The sequence below is a fragment of the Cebus imitator genome, unplaced genomic scaffold (genome assembly GCF_001604975.1).
Source record: "Cebus imitator isolate Cc_AM_T3 unplaced genomic scaffold, Cebus_imitator-1.0 Scaffold520, whole genome shotgun sequence".
Classification (NCBI taxonomy): domain Eukaryota; kingdom Metazoa; phylum Chordata; class Mammalia; order Primates; family Cebidae; genus Cebus; species Cebus imitator.
The window spans coordinates 1491563-1505227 of record NW_016107835.1 but is presented as its reverse complement, the minus strand read 5'-3'; the positions used below and the strand labels follow the sequence as shown (position 1 = coordinate 1505227).

At 51.8% G+C, this 13665-nt stretch overlaps 1 protein-coding gene across 4 annotated transcripts in view; it reads right to left on the bottom strand.

Moving 5' to 3' along the window:
- The window catches only part of CACNA1F (calcium voltage-gated channel subunit alpha1 F), a 27597-nt gene that overhangs the window by 3258 nt on the left and 10674 nt on the right, over positions 1 to 13665 (bottom strand). Inside the window, exons 18-43 of one of the 4 annotated variants that reach the window (XM_037733360.1) lie at positions 13062 to 13107; positions 12512 to 12563; positions 11683 to 11827; positions 11363 to 11492; positions 10925 to 10984; positions 10668 to 10774; positions 10509 to 10596; positions 9999 to 10106; positions 9854 to 9906; positions 8471 to 8617; positions 7341 to 7542; positions 7085 to 7243; positions 6158 to 6268; positions 5817 to 5900; positions 4979 to 4999; positions 4629 to 4757; positions 4209 to 4274; positions 3867 to 3958; positions 3281 to 3440; positions 2927 to 3054; positions 2552 to 2648; positions 2263 to 2365; positions 1913 to 2014; positions 1601 to 1731; positions 1232 to 1363; positions 487 to 656 (exon numbers count right to left, since the gene is read on the bottom strand). In XM_037733360.1, the coding sequence (XP_037589288.1) occupies positions 487 to 656; positions 1232 to 1363; positions 1601 to 1731; positions 1913 to 2014; positions 2263 to 2365; positions 2552 to 2648; positions 2927 to 3054; positions 3281 to 3440; positions 3867 to 3958; positions 4209 to 4274; positions 4629 to 4757; positions 4979 to 4999; positions 5817 to 5900; positions 6158 to 6268; positions 7085 to 7243; positions 7341 to 7542; positions 8471 to 8617; positions 9854 to 9906; positions 9999 to 10106; positions 10509 to 10596; positions 10668 to 10774; positions 10925 to 10984; positions 11363 to 11492; positions 11683 to 11827; positions 12512 to 12563; positions 13062 to 13107 (2823 nt within the window). Of the gene's footprint in view, positions 1 to 486; positions 657 to 1231; positions 1364 to 1600; positions 1732 to 1912; positions 2015 to 2262; positions 2366 to 2551; positions 2649 to 2926; positions 3055 to 3280; positions 3441 to 3866; positions 3959 to 4208; positions 4275 to 4628; positions 4758 to 4978; positions 5000 to 5816; positions 5901 to 6157; positions 6269 to 7084; positions 7244 to 7340; positions 7543 to 8470; positions 8618 to 9853; positions 9907 to 9998; positions 10107 to 10508; positions 10597 to 10667; positions 10775 to 10924; positions 10985 to 11362; positions 11493 to 11682; positions 11828 to 12511; positions 12564 to 13061; positions 13108 to 13665 lie in introns of those variants that run through there. The other 3 variants (XR_005197677.1, XM_037733361.1, XM_037733362.1) reach the window with 3 other exon arrangements.

Below are 13665 nucleotides of genomic sequence, written 5' to 3'. Positions count from 1 at the left end.
ACAAAAAAAAAAAAAAAAATTAGCCATCATGGTGCACGCCTGTAATCCCAGCTACTCGGGAGGCTGAGGCAGGAGAATTGCTTGAACCTGGGAGGTGGAGGTTACAGAGAGCTGAAATCAAGCCACTGCGCTCCAACCTAGGCAACAGAGCAGGACTCTGTCTCAGGGAATAAAAAAAAAAAAAGAAACGAAGTGGCTAGCCCAAGGTCACTTAGCAAATGGCAGAGCCAGGATTTGAACTGAAACTCTTGGTTTCACATAATGTGCTTTTTGCATTAAACCTTTGCATTGCCTTTCTCATATGAATGTCTTATCACCCTCTATTTTTACCTGAGCCCTTGAAACACCTCCATGCTTCCCAAATTTCTGCTCGAAGGCCTCTAGGCCCTCCCTACTACCACCCAACTTCCTGTCTCCTGAATTACCTCTATCCAGTGTCTAGTCTTTGCCTTCCCTCACAATCTACCTCCAGACACTTGACAATACCTGTAGGTGTGGGATCCAGCCTGGGATACACTGGGCTGACTGGAGGTGGGAGTCCCCCTGTCATCATCACTGGGCCCAAGGGAGAGTGAATCTGGAAGTCTGTCCCCGACAGGCATAGACACAGAAATCCTGGAGCCCCGGCGAGATGGGGGCTGGGAGACCATAGTTGCCTGTGGAGAGTCACAGGACTGAGTGTTGCATCCCCATTGTGGCTAAGTCATTTGGTCATATAGCATATCTCCCCCACAGGTCCATGAATGTGGGCCTTGCCCTCCAACAGCAGTGGTAAATATCAAATAAATAAATAAATATTTGTGATAGGGTCTTGTTCTGTCACCAGGCAGGGGTGCAGTGGCACAATCACAGCTCACTGTGGCCTCAACCTCCCAGGCTCAAGTGATCCTCCTGACTCAGCCTCACAATAGCTGGGACCACCACTCCTGGCTACTTTAAAATTTTTTTTTGTAGAGAGTCGGTTTTACTGTGTTGCCAGGGCTGGTCTCGAACTCTGGGGTTCAAGAGATCCTCCCACCTTGGTCTCCCAAAGTGCTGGGATTATAGGCGTGAGCCACGGCTCCCGGCCTCAAATATTTTTCTATTGCAGAGGGGGCTTCTCTGGTGGTGGGGCCGGGGGGGCGGGGGGCGGTGCGGGGGGCTTCTTCCCAGAAGCAGTGTCAAAATCACTCAAGGAATTGATGAAGTATTTTACAATCAAGTTCCTGGGAGAGTGAAAACTTGTCCTTACTCTGTTAGCTTCCAAGTCTTTCTCATCTTCCTCCTCCACTCCCTCCTGCCCCTCTTCCTCCTCCTCCTCCGTGTCACAGGTGAGGGCCTGGCGCATCTCAGGACCCAAGTTCTGCAGGCTCCGCAGACCAGCCTGTGGGGGTGAAGAAATAGGGAAGCAGGCAGTTCAGGGTTTGAACTTTCCTTCTCTGTTTTCTATGCAGGTGGGTAGGGTGGGGGAAGGAGTCCTTCAGCCACCCTGGCCGTCTGTGAGGCCTGGGGCCTCAGTTTCCTTATCTGTGACATGGGTTTCACAAGATCAAAATGGAGGTCAGCCTCAGCCACAGCACTGCCACACGTGCCCATTCACACCAGGCCCCGTCCCGAAGACCTGAAGGGCCGAGGAGGTGCTAGGGGCGGCCTCGTTGCTTAGTAGCCCCTTTTCTTTCCTCCGCCGGAATTTGCGGAAATAGTCCTGGATCAGAAATGTGGCGTAGAACTTGCCCACGGTGACCTCCTCCTCTAGAGGCAAGGGATAGAAGGCAAGATCACACAGGGGTCCTCTGCCCCAGCCCGCCTCCCCACCTCCCTACCCACCAGCATGGACTTCCCTTCGCCCTCTGGCCAGTGCTGGTTTTGTGGTGGAGAGTGATCATCTGCCATGCAGAAGCTGGCGCAGGGAACAGGGGCGGGGATAGCTCACCGTCTGGTGGGGGAATGACCTCATCTAGCAGCTTCTGCTTCATTCGCTTCCAGATCTTTTTGATGACAATCCGCAGCTCCTGGTTAGCTTGCTCCAGGTTCCCTGCGTTGGAGGAGGATGTGGGGCATAAGCCAATAGGAAGAATCTCCACAGCTGCCCCCTCACTGTTGGGGGGGGGGCTTTGCAAGCTGCTACCGCAGATGCACACCGCCCCCATTGGGGGGGGGAACAGACCTGGAGAATCCAGTCACCCATTTTGAGGTTCAGAGCTAGGAGTGGGGCCATCATTCAATGAGTTTGGTCCTTTTACCCTCCCCAGGGAGGATCCCACTCCTGCCCCTCCCCTACACCTTCTGTCTTGATCTTCAGGGATGTCCGAACCAGGGCAAAGAGTGTGGCGTTGAATGTCACCGTCCCATCTGAGTTGAGGGGCATGTTCATTGCCACAAGTCTCTGTGAACACCAGCGACATGAAACCCACTCTGGGAAAATGCCGGGTATGCAGGCACAAATGTTCAGGGGCAGAAACCTCTGAGGATACAACCAAACACCCCTTCCAACACAAGGCATATCCCTTCCCACCCTTGCCATGAGATAGACAGCCCTCTCAGGGGCCTAGGGGTGGACAGGTGCACAGACCTTGCAGGCCACTCGGTGTGGGCACAGCTTCCCGAATCCCAGAGGGGGCTGGATACGTCTCAGCAGGGCAACCACATCCAAGTGTTTGATGCGGCCCCTGGGGTAGGAGTGGAGGTGCCACTGGATTGGTGATATCCCCTCTAGCTCTTTCTCAAGGCCCGGTCAGCTCATCACTACCTCCCCCGACCAACACTCCAGAGCTTGCCAGGGAAGAATCGGAGGGCAGTCAGAGAGGGCAGAGGATGGGGCAGTGGAAACCTTGGGGCATCTATTGACTGGGTAATGAGATGCAGAGGTCAGAGGTTCTGGGGCTAAGGGATTGTGTAGGGCAGTGCATTGTCCCCTGGATTCTAGGTAAGGCGGTAGAGGGCATACTTGGCCCCAGGGTCATATTCAGACCAGATCCTCTTGAATTCATCAAGGTGATGGGGGCCCAGGATGGACCAATCTCTGGTGAGATAATCAAAGTTGTCCATGATCACAGCCACAAAGAGATTTATGATCTGTGGGGCAGTGAGTAGGGGAGCGGTTAGGTGAAGGGCAGAACAGCGTCATGGAGGGATGGTGGGAGGCTAGTGTGGGCTTATATGGTCACTGGGTCATGAGTCTGGGTTGATTTTGTCATTGGGCCAGTCACTCTGAAGATCTGGGCTGCCCACATCACACCCTTGAGCCCCTCAGGCCCAGCCCCCATGACAGTGGTGTTGGTTGTGAGGAAATGGTCCTCACCAGGAAGGCACAGAGCATGAAGAAGCTGATGAAATAAGCGATGGCAAAATTGCTACCACAGGTAAACTCTTCACCAGGGCCGAAGTCAGATTCAGGGTCACACCGACTTCCAGGAAGGCTGGCAAGCATTATCTCCTGCCATGCCTCACCGGTGGCACACCTGGCGGGGGTCACACAGGGATAGAATCCTGAAGGGGAGGCTATGAAGTCATGGCAAATGGAGTTATGGGAGGACTGGAGAGTGAGGAGATGACCTACTTCTCACAAGGGGCTACATCTGGCACAGATAATATTTCAATATTTTAACAGCCAGTGTGGCCATGTTGATGACAGTCGTGTTTGCATCTTACAAATGAGGCACTGAAACCTGAGAAGGGGATACGTCTTACAGCTAGAAAGAGAATGGCTGAGGCTAGAATATTCTAACAGACTCCTCACATCATAGCCAGGAAACATCTCGGGTTGTATGGAGCCCAATGCTGCCCTGTTATTCCCGTAGCTCAAGCAGTCTGGGACTCAGAGAGGGTGTGTGGGCACCCATGGGCATGCTGGAGATTCAGGTGGCAGGGGATTGTGTAGATGTCACCTGAACAGAAGCAGCACAGCCTGTGGAAAGGTCTGGAAGTTGTTGTTTCGGTTTATCTGTGTGCCATCCTGAAGAGCCACCTTGCCGAACATCTGTGGACACACCAGGGCTATGTCAGTGAGGTGAACCCATGCCCCACCTATTTCACACCTAATACCTAAAGGAGCCTCATAACTCTGACAAACAGGGCATCACTGCTGATCTCATTTCACAGATGTGTAGATTAACCCAGGGCCATCCAGCTTGTCTGCCTATCCGCCACCCCTACTTTCGAGCTATTCCTACCCTATCCCCTGTCAGCAGAGGAGTGCCTAAGGGATGCCTCCTAGGGTTCCCACTTGCCTGCATGCCGATGACTGCGTAGATGAAGAATATCATTGCGATGAGAAGAGCCACATAGGGCAAGGCCTATAGGGATGGGGGAGGGTGGCAGAGAATAGATGCACAGGTTCAGGCAGAGAACTATAAGCCCCAGAATGCACTGCTTTCCCTGGCCTGGGCTTACTGGGAGTTGCAGTCTATCTCCAAAGTGCCCAGGACTGTGGTGTCTCTCAAATGTGAACATAATGTTAAGTAGATAAAGTCAGTGACGCCAGAGGTGTGTTGAGAATGGAGAGCCCAGAAAAGAGAGAAAATTGGAAATGATAATTTGGAAATGGGTATGGCATGCTGGGAGATGTAGTACTGAGGGTGGTAAAGGAGCAGGCTGAGATGTGTGAGATGGGGGCAGGGTAGGGTCAAAGGGATGGGGTAGGGGATTACCTGGAAGGACTTGATGAATGTCCAGAGCAATGTGCGGATTCCTTCACCCTTACTGAGAAGCTTGACCAGCCGCATGACTCGGAAGAGGCGAAAGAAGGTGATGGAAATTCGAGAGCTGTCTTCAGAGCTCTGGGGTGAGGGGTGCAGTAGGGATGATCGGTTTGCATTTACTCCAGCTATCTCCCTATCTCATGCTTTGGCTCTCCCAGTACCCAAATCACTCAGGTCCTAGGGTAATAGGGAAGGGAGGGGACGGAGGGGACGGAGGGGACGGAGGGGACGGAGGGGACGGAGGGGACGGAGGGGACTGGGGGGAGAAGCAGAGAGTCCCTATTATGAGGGTGGGCTACCTCACCAAGGTGGCCACCATTCTGGAGGGAGATATGGCCAAGAAAGAGGTGATAAGGCAGATGATGAGATCATAGGCCCAAGTGAACAAGGGGACAAATGATGAAGCAGATATGGGGGGGGGTGGTGGGGTCATTATACAGGGGACAGTAGGAAAGTTTATGTGGTAGTGGATTAGGATGTTGTGGAAAAAGTTGGTAATGGGAGTGGAGGGGAGAGGAGAGAGTAAAGGAGGTGATGGATTGGAGCCAATAGAGGAAATGATGGAACCAGTGGAGTCATGGAGATGATGGAGATGAGAGATTCAATGGAGGAGCCAATGGAGAAGCCAGTGATGGAGATATGGAACCAGCAGCGTTGTCAGTTGAGGGACAGAACCATGCAGTACCCAACGGAGGTGATGGAGCCAGTGATAGAGTCAGTGGTGATGACAGAGCCATGAAAGAGCCAGTGTCAGAGACGATGAAGTTGGTGGAGAAATGAAGCCAATGAAGTCATCAGAAAAGATGCAGCCAAAGCAGGAGTCAGTAGAGATGACAGAGCCAATGGATGGGGGATGTAAAGGCAATGAAAGAGATAACAGAAATAACAGGAGAGGCATTTCAGGAGATGGTGGAGCCAGCAGATGGGTTACAAAATGGAATGAGGAAGCTGGTACAGGGGGACTTTGGCTAAACCCAATAGGGACTCAGAAGAGACAAAGCTAGAATGAGAAGCACTGAGTCTCCAGGAGTAGGGAGGATGTGAGTGGGAGCCACCTACCCAAGTGAGAGGGAGCCCCCGGATAAAGGTGAGGGAAAGCGTTAGGGTGAGTGGATTAGTGGAAAGGCCAGTTCTCACATTGACTTCAGTGACGGCAATGTCCACTACGCTGCCCACCACAATAAGAGCATCAAACGTGTTCCAGGCATCAGTAAAGTAATGCTGCAGGCAGGAGAAAATCAGTGCTCTGTCTTCTCAAAATTCTTAAGCCAGGGTAGGGCGCCAGTAGTAGTAGGGGGCGCTAAGGGGGCCAGGGCTTAGCTTGGACCACACAGTGGGCCTGCACCTGAATCCCTCTCACTCCCTAGCCTCACACTCCCTGGTTGCTGCCCGCATCCCCAACCCTAGAGAGCTTTGCAGTATGCTCCACCCCCAAGGAATTCATCCACTGGTGGGTGGGGCTAGAGCAGGGGGGCCACCTTGGGCTTGAAGGCGATGATTTTGAGAACCATCTCGATAGTGAAGAGGCCAGTGAAGACCATGTTGAGGATGTCCATGGCATAGTTGAAGGGAGCAGTCTGCTCATAGTGCTACAGGAGAAAATCAAGTGGAGATGGAGCCTGAGGCAGAGATCCCCCACTCCCAACCAAATATTCCTTGGCCTGGGCTGAGGCGAGTGGGGACACGATTGCACTACGGATTGGCCAAACCCCTTGCACTGTCTGCCTCCCATTATGGATACTGGAAAGTTTAGTTCTTGATTCCTAGCTTCTCTTGTAGCTAGGCAAGGTCAGGTTGACTAATGATGCATAAACATAAATCTGCTGTTGATTAGCAGCTTCTGTAAAAAATATTTTGCTTTCCAATAAGAGAATCAAATGAGGAGAGGCCCCTGGTGCAACTCTCCCTCCTTTTTCCTGCCTTGAGTGTGGTTTTGATGCCTGGAGCTCTGACCATGAAACAACAACCATGAGAACAAATGCCAATTTGCTAAGAATGGTGAAGCAGAAAGACAGACAGAGCATGGGTCCCTGATGAACAATGAACGGCCTACCTCTGCACGTCTTGATACATGAGGTAATTACCACAGTTCATTGACTCCAGGAAGCACATCTTTTTACATTTTAGAATCTCTGAAATTAGGGTGCATTTTATAATCAATGGCAACTTACAGTGGCCACTGGCTACTTTTTTTTTCTCATTCTCACATCTCTGAAATCAGGATGCAACTTACTAGTATTGGGCATAGACTTGAAGAAATATGGCAAATGTCTTTATAGCTTAAGTCGCTGTTAGTTGGCAGGGGATTTGTTACTTGCAGCCTAAAGTGTTCCTAATGGTTCCCAAGGGATTGTGTGGAAACAATAGGGTCAGAGTCTGGTGGGGGGCAGGCAGAGATCTCAGACCTGCATGGCTAGGGCAACTGTGTTGAGCAGGATGAGCAGGAACATCAGGTACTCGAAGGCAGCCGAGTTCACAGCGGCCCACACACGATACTGATGCGGGTTCTTGGGGATGTAACGACGGAGTGGCTGGGCCTTGAGGGCATATTCCACACATTGACGCTGCATACCAGGGCAGGACATGAGTAAGCAGTGGGGTCCTGAGGCAAGGGGGGAAGGGTTGGTGACCATCCATAGCGGGTCAGGGGTCAGAGGTCACCTGGTTCTTGTCCAGCTCACAGTTTTGGTACTCCTGCTCGCCCTGGGCACGGAAGGTGATGATGACAAAGCCCACAAAGATGTTCATCATGAAGAATGCAATGATGATGATGTAGACAATGAAGAACACCGAGATCTCCACACGGTAATTATAGATGGGGCCATGGTCTTCTGCGTATGCGTCGATGGCCTTGTATAGCAGTCTGTGGGAGCCAGAGGGGGGTAGATGTGGGGCAGGTTAGGGGATTTCCCAGACCCCTCAGACCTGCCCCCAGTCCACTTATCACAAACACCCCAGAGTTTCCTGCCCAGCACCCCAAAGACCCCTAAATCTCCTGACCTAACCACCTGGGACCTCCATACATACTCTAAGAGACCCCTACCAGGCCCTCAAAGAGTCCCAAATCCCCTGTCCCACACCCTCAGAACCCCCCATACAGCCCTCCAGAGCATCTCCATTCAGACCTTCAAAGATTCAGAAATCCCCTAAGTTCCCACAGACCTTCAAATCCCCTTTTCCAACCACCTGGAGACCCCCATGCAGCTCTCCAGAACTTTCCCACAATCCCCCAACGATCTAGATTTTTTTTTTTTTTTACCTCTGTAACAAAATTCCACTTGGCAGGACGATCTGGAAATTTATCCCTGTCCCATCAACTTGAATCCTTGCTCCATCTCTTCCCGGAGCTCCCCAACTAGTACCCCAAAGAGCTGCACCACTTTTTAGAAACCCCTGAATCTCAGCTTCATCTCTTTGAAGACCAAGGTGTTTGCCCCACCTTGAAGAGCTGCACCCCGATGCAAGCGACCAACCCAGACCTCCACTCTGTCCCCCCAGACCATCTCCAATCCTCTCTAGGCTTCTATCTAGCTACCTAGTCCCTTAGAGACCTATGTTCAATTCCTGGAGACCCCTCACCTAAGTCCCCAAAGAACCCCCACCCTGCTTGTGGGAACCCCACCTCTACAGTCCTCTGATACATCCCCCACTCTTCAGAAAACGCTATCTAGTCTCGAGAGACCTTAGTCACATCCCCACGGTACACTCCCACCCATTCCCAGGAGATCCCAACCCAATCCTGCAGAGACCCCTGCCTCATCCCTTTATATCCCCAGGGCCCTGTCCCTCACGCAGGCCAGCCTTCAAAGGTGGAGACAGTGAAAAGGGCCATCATGGCTGAAAGGACATTGTCAAAGTTGAAATCACTGTTGACCCAGAGCCGCTCCCGGACCAGGGGCCGTGACACGTCTCCATCTGGATACACCAGGAAGGAACCCCTGTGGATGTTGCAAACAGGTTAGATGGGTGAGGAGGGGTGAGGAACTGGAGAAAAGGGTCTGGGATCTCCAGCATGGAGGCAGCAGGACATAGTGGTGGAGCAAGATGATCTGGGTTCAAATCCTGTCCCTCCATGTCCTGGCTGAATGACCTTGCGCATTCACCCTCTCTGCTTCTGTTTTCCCAGTCTAAGAAATAAGGATAATAACATAATCGATTTCCTGGCTTGTCACAAGTCAATAAATGAGACTAGTGTCTGGCACATAGTTGGCATCATTTCCTCATCACCATTATCATCCTCATCATCACCCGCCAGGAAAAAGTATAATGAATAATAGCCAACGTTTATTAGCACTAACTATATGCTAGGCACTGAGCTAGGTTTTTTTTTTTTTTTTTTTTTTTTTTTTTTTTTTTTTTTTTTTTTTTTTTTTTTTTTTTTTTTTTTTTTTTTTTGAGACTGAGTCTCCCTTTGTCACCCCCAGGCTGAAGTGCAGTGGGATGATCTCGGCTCACTGCAACCTCTGCCTCCTGGGTTCAACTGATTCTCCCGCCTCAGCTTCCCGGGTAGCTGGGATTACAGGCACACAACACTAAACCCAGCTAATTTTTGTATTTTTAGTAGAGACAGGGTTTCACCATCTTGGCTAGGCTGGTGTTGAACTCCCAGCCTCAGGTGATCTGCCTGCCTTGGCCTCCCAAAGTGTTGGGATTACAGGTGTGAGCCACAGTGCCCGGCCCAAGCTAGGTTTTCTGTGTAGCAACTTTACATTGTACAAAGTACATTTCCCATGTAGTAACTCATTTACTCTTCACAACAGCCTTGCGAGATATGTACTGTTTAGCCCCATTTTTCAGTTGAGTGAAATGGGACTGAGTAAGGTTAACAAATGTACTTAAGTCTCATGAAGTGGATTTGAAACAGGAATATCTGACTTCAGGGCCCAGGCTTTTAACTACTACCCTCTACAGGAGTTTCAAAAAGATGGAAGCTGGGGCCAGGGGTGGTGATTGCTAAGGGTTCTGGAGTGGAATGTAGGTCACTCTGGGGAATGTGGAGAGGGATCTGGGGGAGGTATCAAGGGGATCTCCAAAGACTTGGTGAGATCTGAGGGCTTCTGCAGTTCTTGGGACAATTCCAGGACTGTATCTTTGGGCCTTGATGAGATCTAGGGTCTCTGTAGTCTTTGGGAGGGGTCTTGAGCGCCGTGAAAGGCAGGGGCTTGGGCACTCACTTGCATTCTTGGGGGGTGTGTTTGGCCTCGTCCGTGCAGGTGTAGAATTTCCCCTGTAGGGAGGATGTCTGTCAATTAGGTTAACCCTTCATCATGCCCCCGCCCCCGGACCCCTGCCTGGCGTTCCCTCCAGTGTTTGCCCCACCTTGAAGAGCTGCACCCCGATGCAAGCAAACATAAATTGCAGAAGTGTGGTGACAATCATGATGTTCCCGATGGTCCGGATGGCCACAAATACACACTGCACCACGTGCTGCGGGCACCCAAGCATATGGCTACTGAACACTGCAGGCCACAGTGGTCACGGGGCAGGGACTCTGGTCACAGATGCAGCTCAGGGACTTGGGCTGGGGACATGTTGTGACGGGCCAAAGACATGTGGGCACCCATCAGGAATAAGTGTTTGCTGGGTGGGGATCTGTGGCCACCTGTCAGGGAGCTGGGTCTGAGAAATGTGGCCATTGGTAAGAAATGTATGGTCACTTGGAAGGAACATGGGTCAGGCCACATGGCTAGCGATCAGGGATGTGTGTTTACATGTCAGGTCCAGGCTGCATGGTCACACACCAGTGCAAATGGTCAGTTTGATCAGTGATCCTGGCCCCAGGGGCAGGGCAGGGCCTGGGTCCTGTGAGTTTGGGTGGGGTGGGGTTACCTTGAGTCCCTTGGCCCTGTTGATGGCTCGGAGGGGCCGCAGTACTCGGAGTACTCGAAGAATCTTCACCACCGAGATGGCGCTGGAGCTGGGGAGGGGGCAATCCTCAGGCACTGGCCCTGGCTGGGCCCTGTGGGCTGCGGGGGGGCTGTCACTTACTGGATGCCAAAGGAGATGAGGGACACACTGACTACCAGCAGATCCAACATATTAAACCAGCTACGGCAGAAGGAGCCGCGGTGCAGGAAAGCCCCAAACACTGTCATCTGGGGACAGGAGGACTTGAGGCTAGACTCCAGACCTGGGGATGATGGGGGCTGGAGGAGGTGGGGATGGGGAAAGGAGAGGTGGGCTACAAGGACGGGTCGGGAGAGTGCTGGGGCAACTGAGGGAAGGACTGTGGTCCCATTAGTCACCTTTAGTAGAATCTCCACAGTGAAAATGGAGGTGAAGGCATAATCGAAGTAACCCAGAATCTGGGGGGGTGAGAAAGAGCGGGGAGCCACCAAATCACGACTCAAGGGGATCCTAGGTGATTTCTCAAAAGGCTTGGCCATCAGAAAGATTAGGGTTCAAATGTGGACTCCTCTGCCTCTACCCAGCTACATGGGCACCCTTGGCCTCCTTAGCCTCTCTGAGCACAGCTTCCTCCTCAGTCAGGTATTGATCTCTTCCCTGGCGCCCTGTGTGTTGCACACACAGTAAAGGCTGCAATTGCATCAGCCGCCATTATTGAGCCTCTCTCTTGGCTCACCTAGGGCTCTTCTCCTTGTCTCCATCCTGCCCCAGCTTGTGCCCACTAGGACTGCCCTGGGAGGGTCCCCTCAGCTCCTAGCTCCCAGCCAAAGGCTCACGTGGTTTCGGAAAGAGTGTGCTCGGATGGGGTCCTCGGCGGCCAGGGATACACTGCTGAGGATGATGAACACCAGGATAAGATTGGTGAAGACATGATGGTGGATGAGGGTGTGGCAGCCCTTCCTCAGCCTGCAGAGAGGGAGTGGGCCATGGTCAGAACTCAGGAACACAGAATTGATCGGGGATTCCAAGGGCTACAGCTCTGGCCCTGCTGCAACGGGCCATGCCCTCACTCCCACCTTGGCTGCTCCATGGTCCTCCGTCTGCCCCAGCCCCTCCTGCCTCAACCCCCGCGCCCCCCTCCACTTCCAGCACTCACGGATTGGTTTGACTGAGGCAGAAGAAGGCGCTGCCCTCAGGGATGGGTACGACTTTCTCTTTGGGTACAACTTCCTGCAGGAGTTCCACACCCCCTGCACCCTCTTCCTCTTCTTCCTCTTCCTCCTCCTCCTCCTCCTCCATGTCTGGCACCAGGGAAAGACCACAAAAGAAAATTAATTGAGTAAGTTGGTATAAAGCACCCAGAACAGTGTTTGTCATATGGCAAATTCTTCCCATTTCCGTGCTAGAATATTGGCTCCTCCAGGAAGGTATTTTAGCCTGTTTTGTTTACTGCTGTGTCCACAGCACTTAGAACAGTGCCTGAGTCACAGTAGGAGCTCAGTAAATGTGTGTTGAATGAATGTTGTGTATACACACTATTATATAATAAAGGCTCTGAGAAGTTCAGCAGTAAACAAAACGTGTTTGTCTTCTTTTTTTCTTTTTAGAGATAAGGTCTCACTCTGTCCTCTAGGCTGGACTTCAATGGTGCCATCATGGCTCACTGCAACCTTGAACTCCTGGGATCAAGCGATCCTCCTGCCTCAGCCTCCTGAGTAGCTGGGACTACAGGATGGCATCATCATGCCTGGCTAATTAAAATTTTTTTTGTAGAGATGGGGTCTTGCTATGTTGCCCAGGTTGCGTTTCTCTTCTTTAACTTCAACGTTCCCAAATATTGCTAATCACATACCAAGTCTGTTATTTTCAGGATGATCTTGGAAAAGGCTGATCTCTGGAGAGGAGGGTCTCAGGGAGCAGGAGCTGTCTGCCTGAGCTCTGTCCCCAAGATCCCACACTTGCTCCACCTGGCCCTGCCCACTTGCCTGCTCCTTCACTTCTTGCACCCTCCTCTTCCTCTTTCTCCACACCAGGCACCTGAGGACAGGAAGACGGGGGTCATCAATGGTGAGGGAGACACAGGGAATGGAATCAGGAGAGGCATGGAAGAAATGCAATAATAGGGGAATGAATAGGCAGAGAATGAAGGTTAAAGACATGCACATGGCCAGGTGTGGTGGCTCATGCTTGCAATCCCAGCACTTTGGGAGGCTGAGGCAGGTGGACCACTTGAGGTCAGAAGTTTGAGATCAGCCTGGCCAACATGGTGAAATTCCATCTCTATCAAAAATAACAAAAATTAGCTGGGTATGGTGGCGCACGCCTGTAATCCGTTACTCAGGAGGCTGAGGCAGGAGAATCTCTTGAACTCAGGAGGCGGAGGTTGCAGTGAGCCGAGATGGTGCCACTGCACTCCAGCCTGGCTGACAGAGTGAGACTCCATCTCAAAATAAAACAACAACATAAAACCAGACATACACACATAGGTAGTGGTGGAAGTGGGAGGTGTAGACAGTGTCCACGCTTGTAACTCACCAGCTCTCCATTCTCCTGTGGGAGGTCTTTCTCACTGCTCTTCTCCCTGTGCGAGGAAATAGGGGGTGATTTCTGCAGATGGGCAAGGCTGAGGGGGATCACTACAGTCAGAACAGACCTTTCTTGGGTCCCACAGAACCTTCTTGCTTCCACTCTTTCCTGCTGCCCCTCCCGCAACAGTCTGTTCTCAAAGCAGCCAGAGGGAGCCTGTTAAACCCTGTCTGGGACATCCCAACTCTGCCCACAACCCTCCCACAGCTCCTTAACTTAGGATAATCTACAGTTCTCACCCTGGCCCAGAAAGCCCTGGATCTGGCCCCCACATTTCCTCCACTGATCGTCACTCCATACGGCTCTCCTCCTTGCTCGCTCCATTTCAGCCTCACTGTTTTTTTTTTTTCTTTTTTTTTAATGGAGTCTTACTCTATTGCTCAGGCTAGAGTACAGTGGTGCAATCTCGGCTCACTGCACCCTCTGCCTCGTGGGTTCAAGCGAGCTTGTCCAGCTATTTTTTTTTTTTTTTGTATTTTTAGTAGAGACGGGGTTTCACTACCGTGCCTGGCCATCACTGGTAGCTTTTTGAAAGTGCTAAGAATGTGGCCAG